The sequence below is a fragment of the Gouania willdenowi genome, chromosome 6 (genome assembly GCF_900634775.1).
Source record: "Gouania willdenowi chromosome 6, fGouWil2.1, whole genome shotgun sequence".
NCBI classification, from domain to species: Eukaryota; Metazoa; Chordata; class Actinopteri; order Blenniiformes; family Gobiesocidae; genus Gouania; species Gouania willdenowi.
Genome location: NC_041049.1, coordinates 34,480,157 through 34,487,849, shown reverse-complemented (window position 1 = coordinate 34,487,849; position 7,693 = coordinate 34,480,157). Strand labels below are relative to the sequence as shown.

The 7,693-nt window shown below is 38.5% G+C and overlaps 1 protein-coding gene across 1 annotated transcript; it reads right to left on the bottom strand.

Moving 5' to 3' along the window:
* Positions 1 to 1,432: 1,432 nt before the first annotated feature.
* lmo2 (LIM domain only 2 (rhombotin-like 1)) lies at positions 1,433 to 7,693 on the bottom strand. Its single transcript, XM_028449036.1, has 3 exons — positions 7,330 to 7,693; positions 3,952 to 4,167; positions 1,433 to 2,530 (listed from the first exon to the last, which is right to left on the bottom strand). Exons 1-3 carry the CDS (start codon positions 7,368 to 7,370, stop codon positions 2,305 to 2,307), a joined length of 483 nt encoding a protein of 160 aa, XP_028304837.1. The 5' UTR covers positions 7,371 to 7,693; the 3' UTR covers positions 1,433 to 2,304.

The following is a 7,693-nucleotide window of genomic DNA, read 5'->3' as shown; positions in this document are numbered from 1 at the left end:
ATGTGGCTTGTTTAGGAGAAGGTTTGGATTTTACTTTTGCCATACTTACAACTTGGATTACCTGTTGAAAAGTACTCATTAGTGATCAACACACCGTGCAATATTGTCAATTAGTTTGTATGAATCAAGTTTTGAAAATGACTTTATAGATGGAATTTGAAACCCTATTTTAGACGGTCCAAGTAGAGAAAACCAATCTACCTGTGGTATAAAACATGGAGTCTCTACTCAGATAGATTAGGCCAGCAGAACTTGAATTTATTCATTTATAGTTTCACAGGTTGGCAGAATTTGTCTTATTTACTTTCATATTGATTTACACAACATTATCTCTAAAATACTATAATACGCTAATATCTTAGACAAACTTTGGATACATTATAAAATATTATTACTTATAGTTTTTTTAATGGTTCTTTTTACCATATGCCTACATCCTGAAAGAGATCACATGATAGTTTCTCAGGAGAGATAATCACATACACACATGATCACATACTCTACTCATGAGCATTTCAGTCTTTAATGAACTTCACAAACTAGTTTTTAAACTGTCAGAAAGGCCCTGGCGGGGATATCAACATATTATGTAGTTGACGAATTTATTACTTTGAGCACTGCTCATCAATACTGTGCTTTGTTCACCTGTAGGGTATTTTGTGCTTTATCAATGAAGTGAACGTTTTTATAAATGGGAAATGAACAAAACTTGTTATTTCATAAGCCAGTACTTTGGTCACAGGCCTCAAAATTGTAAGTTATTAAAGATAATAATTGGGGAAATTGGGCACACAGTGGCTTAGTGGTTAGCACAGCAAGAAGGTCCTGGGTTCAAGCCCTGGTGTGGACACTTTGGTCCTTTCTGTGTAGAGTTTGCATGTTCTCCCCGTGCTGCGTGGGTTTCCTCAGGCTTTCTCCCACAATCCAAAAACATGACTGTTACGTTAATTGGAGTCTGGAACCCTGTCCAGGATGTACCTCTGCTTAGCGCCCAGAGATAGGCACCGGTAGACCCCCACGACCATGAAATAGGACAAAGCGGGTCTGAAAATATATGGATGGATGGAATTGGGGAAGTCTACAAACAAAAGACTCAAAATAGGGGGAAAAAAAGTATTGCAAAGCTCCCTTCGACCACAAGAAGGCGCCACAAGATCAAACTTGCAGTACAGAGCGATCTGTCATTCAGAACATAGCAAATTGATTTGATTAGTCATTTCTGAGGTGAAATCTGGTTACACTTTATTAGAAATCATAGTATTTGTAGTTTCTTTTAATTTCTTCAGTATCTTCATTCATCATTTACCAGCTGGCAAAAGAACATTCAAGTCTTGAAAAACAAACAAAAAAAAATAAATTATTTCCTTAAAAATAAGGATTAAGCTTAAAATGATCTTTTCCACACAAAAAAAAAAAAAAGGCTGGAGCAGTTTCTCAGACAAAATTTTCTGTTGTATTACAAAAGCTTTTAAAAAACACTTGGGTGAGGCATCATTGAGTTGTTGGTGATTTGGTATAAACCAAAAGTATTGCATGTTTAAGCATCTTCAGCATAGATGTGTTTTTGCTTTTCAGAATTGGGCTTCATAATGAAGCTCCATTATTGCTGGTGTGAGCTTCTTTTCAAGCAAAAAAAAAACACAAAGACAAGGATCAGCCATAACATTAGGAGTACCACCCTATAATAATAATAATAACTCCAAACACTCTCCCTACTCCACTCTGGCTCTGAAGGTGTGCTGTGGTATCTGACAGGACATTAGCAGCAGGTTTTTGAGAACCTGGAAGCTGTGAGGCAGAATCTTCAAAAAGCTGAATTTGACCATTGAACCTTAATCGTGTTTTGTTCTGGGGAATTTGTCAATCAAGGTCAACGCCTCAAACGAGTTCTTGTGTTACCAACCATTCATGAACTTTTAAATTGTAGCAGGAGACAAAAAATGATTTAGGTAATACTGTTTCCATAAATTGTTGGGGTGGTATGTGCAGCATCCAAGTGATGAATGGACTTCAGGTTGGTAAGTAGAACATTGTCCAGTGCATTACACGGCCTCTCTGTGTCGTCTTCTTCCCATAGTTTAAGCCAAACAATCTCACCTGGAGTAATAAGTAACTTTGAGGACAACATGTCCTTTAGTTTGCACCTTGATTCATAATGTTATGGCTGAGTGGTCTCTTTAATTGCCTATATATGAAAATCTGATTTAAACACGTCTGGTGTAGCACATTGATCATCAATGGCTGTAAAGTGAACTTACAATTGCAGCTCTGATTCTACTGAGCACAAAGATGACCTTTCTCCACCTAAACCACACTGCTGCCACTGAGCTTTGTCCACTCAAAGATGTCCTGCTCACACACAATGTCAGAGTTGATGAGAAGGTAGCGATCACCCACACAGAAGTGTTTCTGGCAGGCTGCGCACTTGAAGCACTCCAAATGGTAAACCTTGTCCCTTACGCGCATCGTCATCTCAAAGGCCCTGATCCTCTTCTCACAGGAAGCACACAGCCCGTCCTGACCAAAGAGCCTGGAGTGAAGAGGGGATAATAGTGTGTTGCATGGTGCATGATGGGAATATCTATCAGCCTTCAATTACTGTACATCCATGTGGGATAAACCCCACAATCACCTCTATGTCCTAAAATGGCTGGTTGTAAGTTGTACATCGTGCTTTATCTCCAGAAATCTGCATACTAACAAAAGTTCATTGGTCTAAGGCTGTGTTTGAAATGGCATACTTCTTACTACTACAAACTCAATAAGTACAGTATATACTGTCTACTAAGGGTGTTGAAAAAAAATGGATTTGGCGATATATCGTGATATTGCACCGCACGATTCTCGAATCGATTCTTTTTTTTTTAACCTTTGATTAACCAGGAAAGTATTTTCCACTGCAGGAGACATTGTAACTGCACAAAGAAGTGCGCTGAAATCTAGGCATGTTGACCAGCTTGTGTTTTTTCAATAAAATCTAAAAAGAAAGTACTAACTTTCTGCTTTTATTTGTTGTTCTTGGCATATACAGTACCTCAGTTAAGTTGCAAGTCAACGTTGGTTTAAAAGCCACAGGCAGATTGTATGTTATTTTTTATTTTAAGTTGTTGGCACATGGCATGTTAAAGCCAATGTTTTGAGTGTAAAATATACCATTAAAATATATATTCATACCTAATGTTGTCATGAAGGTGTACACGTACAAATTAATTGTTTCTTAAGTCATATATTCAAAAAAAAATTGCAATCATCGCCTTATAATTTAATATCAGGATATATTGTATCGTATTGCGACCTATGTTTGGGATACGAATTGTATCGCCAGATGCCAGGCAATATACACCCCTACTGTCTACTATAAACTATAAGTATGATTAGAGGATTAGTATGGTGACCATTCCCACTGAAGTATACTTCCAAGTTTTGAACCTACAACAACAACCTGAAGCACACTGAGGGTATATATCTCCATTGATTCACCACCTTTGAAAGTTCAGAAAACATTTTAAGTGAGAGAGTGACCAAGTAGAATACCAACATGTGGTCATTTGATCCATAAAATTAAACTATTGCTACTGATAACTACTGACTGACTTCAAAACAAGAGCCCTATTTAAAAAAGTGTTTAAAAAAAAGTAATGGAAGACAAGTGGATGTTTGATTTTTAGCTTGAAGCCGTCCTAGAACAGTTTTACATCCCGCAAGCAATGCATCATGGGGCGGTTGAGTATGACGTGCCCACCGTGCATATTTAAAAAATGTCCCGATAAAGTATACTTCTGGGTATTTCTCACGTAAATATTTTCATACTATCTAATTTGAAAGCACTACATACTAATTTTGACATCAGAATTAGTATGAGTAGTACGTTAGTATGCAATTTAAAACACAGCCTAAGTTTTCTGATGAGATACCTTAAAAACCTGCTAAACACATCTCCATTTGACCAACCTGAGGTAATCCCTTCGACATAGTTTCCTTCCCAGTTTGTAGTACAGCCGACGACCAACCTCGCCGAGGCGACATCCACACAAATCGCAGCTCAGACAATCCTCGTGCCAGTATTGCTCAATGGCCTTCAGGAAGAACCGGTCACCGATGCTTTGTTGACACCCACCACATGTCAGCAGAGATGGCGGCATCTGGAGGACCTCATCCACGGGCTCCCTGGAATAACAAACAACTTATCAGTCATGCATTAAAATACGATAATTAATATTAAGGTGCTGCTGATTTACGGCACAGACTTGTTTTCCATCATCAATCTTGGCTCCTACACTTTTTAAAAGTAGCTATGAAATTATTTTAAATGCTGTCATGTAATAGGTTCACTCAATTATTTGATTAAAGGTTGGAAACTTAAGTCTGTGGAAGTCCTGTAATAGACTGACGTCCTATCCAGGAGGGTTTACGTTGCCTTGTCTGCTGGGATATGCTCTAGCATCCCCTGTGACCCTGTATAGGATAAACAGGTATTGATGACGGGACAAGACTTCAGTCTGAGGCTCATGAGTAAGGGGGTGTCACAGAAGAAGGTGGAGGGCGTGGGGGAACAAACTCAGCTGTGTATCAAGCTTATTTCTGAAAATCGCTAGATTACAAAATACACTTTTTAGGCTCTATAAACTAGAACCCCTCTAGACTTAAGTAAGAAAGTTACTAGTGGATGTAAAACTGGGATTTAGGTATTGCGAGAGGTCCACAAGCCATTTGTTGGGTGAGTAAGTGAAATCATTATTAAATAATAAGATTATAGTCATTACTGCTGAAATATGGTGAATAAATATTGTAAGCTAAAAAGACCAACATACATCAACTTTGGAATATATATTTTTTTAAGAAAAGTATATTAATCCTAAACATCATGTAAATGATGCTATTTTTGCTCAGGATTCTCAAGTTGTTCAACACCTGACAATGATCCACTGCCCATAATTGATACATATGTTAATACACCTTAAATGTGGTCCCTGATTTCTCATATTTGTATGTGTAACTTGGGTTGAGCAACCCTTTAGTATTCAATAACATTAAACTTTCACCAACAAATTGTAGATAGAACAGATTTTCTCCTCTGTTGAACCGTAATTTGTAAATTCAGAGGTTATCTCATGTGAAAAACTGTTTTTTAAAGTTTACTGTGTTTGTGCTCATTCGTGATGAGACTTGACTCCTAACATCACGTTAAGGATAAAAAGACTTATAATGGGCCAAAAAAGGGAACTTGAATAGCATTGAACTAAATTGGATTACAAGACCATAGATTAACTATATCAGGAACAGAAAAGCCTTTGTAGATCATGAAAGCAGTTTATCCAGTGAAACTAAAGCCTTAGTTAGCATTTGTCTAATTACATTTTGCTTGCAAGTAGTTCTCTTTTTCCCTGTTTAGTGATATTTTTCCTTTTTAATAGGTGAACTAAAAACAGCTATTGAATTATTAAAGTAAATGCATATGTGTCTATATTTGTCTGATTGAACAACAGGACCAAAGTCAGTAACAAAGAAAGCACTGTGGAGGCTGAGATGGATGAGACGGACCAGAGGAGTGGAGTTGTTTTTTTCTTTATTGCCTCTAACAGTTCACCTGTCAAACAAAAATCTCTTTTAACACCTCCCCGCTAACCACACACCACCACACGTCACCGACACACCCACTCCATGCTGGTTGAGAGAACCTTCCCCAGGTGCGCACCACAGCACAAAACATAGTTTAGCTTCTAGGTTCCTAAAGTGGGGTACAGGTACCACCAGGGGTACACAAATTGTCATAAGGGGTACATGAATAGAAACTAAAAACAGTGTGATGTCTAGAAACTAGAATGTAAATCAACCAGCAGTCAGGAGCCTCCGTGCATTGCCACAAATCACACATGCTAAGCCCCTCATGCAGCCTCAGAGAAAAAATATCATCAAAAAAGTATGGGGTGCCAAGTGTAAAAATGTAGTAGAAAAGTTTTAGCTAACACATTTTGATTATTTATCTCACTTTTCTCATATTCAGCATATTTTCCTACATTTAACACAACATTTAACCACATACACTATAAAGAGGTAAAAAAAAAAGCATTAAATCTAAATATTTAAATCTAAATCTAAATGGTATATGTTATATCTAAATGTAAAATCTATATCTAAATGTTAAATCTAAATCTAAATGTTATATCTAAATGTTAACGCTAAGTCTAAATGTTAAATATTATATAAATGTTAAATGTTAAATCTAAATATTAAATGTAAATGCTGCGGAGATCGAGCGCAGGTGGACGAGCTGCCCTTCACAGTACACTCTCGTTATGTCTTCAGTGTGCAGGAGAGGGGTGGATCTTTGGGTTGGGCCTCTCGGGGCGCGCTCTCCTACCGTCTGCTCAGGAGCATGCTGCGGTCTGGTGGGGTGCTGCGCTGCCTTTGGTACCCCAGGCTGGTGGCCTGGGACCCGCTGTCTTCCAGGCCGTTCTGGTGTGGGAGGCGGGGTGGCACTGCTTGGGCGGTTGATGGCATTCTCTCTCACACTGATCCCAAATACCAGTTTTAAGTATAACCACTCACTCCTTCCCTCTGTTCACAGCCACCACCATTATACTTAAGCTCCACACTTGCCACCAGAGTGGCTGAACTGATTACACAATACAATATGCACAACAATAACGTCACATCTCACTCTCACTATAAAGCAGTTAACTCTTCCCCACTCTTTCTATTTCCTATCCTGACTCCCTCTTCCCGGTTCCCTTCCCCCTCATCTATGTGTAACACTGCCCTATCTTTTTACATCCTCCCTATAATAAAGTGTTTCTCACCCTAACATAGGGAGGGCTGGTAATGGTCACAATTATGCAATAAAATGAATTCATTTATTGAATTGCAAAAACAAAACATGCATTGCTGTCTTAAAAAGACTGCACTTCTTGTAGTGTTGATCTTTGACAGCATAAAATGAAAAATAAAAATGAATTGTGCATGAGCAGGGGGTACATCCCTTCAGGTTAAAGGTCAGGAGGGGTAGAGGACTGTGAAAAGTTTGGGAACCACTGGTTTAGCTGAATCTATATATGTATTTATCTCTTTAAATAAGTAAATGTTTCACATTACTTATCTTCTATCCTAGTTTGCACTTTTAAAAATACGTTAAAATCCGGTCTCAGGATATTTAACTGAAGAGTAGATTGTGAATTACACTAATAACATATTTACTGTCTGTGCCATAAAGAAACTATTACAAGTCTTAACTATTTTTACCAACTAACACCTTTAGTTTGAGCTTTCTGTACACTATCAGTAGAGTCCTTGATTGACCCTTAATAATATCTTAATAATACAAGTACTCACTCGTTGGTGTCCAGGGTCTTCCTCTCTATTGTGGATGCCATTGTTGTTCTTTGAAGTCCGGGTTGAACTAGATCCTGTCAGCAGTTTGCAGCACAGCTGGCTCCACCTGCTCACACACTTCACAAGGATGTCTGCTTTTATCTGAGCCCAGTTTAAACAGTGTTAGCGCTCAGCAGTACTGTACAGAGACGGTGGAGGACACTATCATCATTTCCTCACGCAAACACCTATTTGTCTCTTAGCTGTTCTAGCTTACACATCTGTCTATCTGCTGTGGCATCAACGTGCGCAGATCGATCACGGACCTGACGTGGCCTTGCGTCTTTTACGCACGATGTTCCTGCTTCAGTTACAGTACGGCTAG

Coding starts and splice junctions, on each gene's coding strand:
- lmo2 (XM_028449036.1), bottom strand. CDS start 7,370: ATGGCATCCACAATAGAGAGGAAGACCCTGGACACCAACGA. Junction 4,168..7,329: donor AAGACCCTGGACACCAACGA/GTGAGTACTTGT, acceptor TTGTTATTCCAG/GGAGCCCGTGGATGAGGTCC. Junction 2,531..3,951: donor TGTCGAAGGGATTACCTCAG/GTTGGTCAAATG, acceptor TCTTCACTCCAG/GCTCTTTGGTCAGGACGGGC.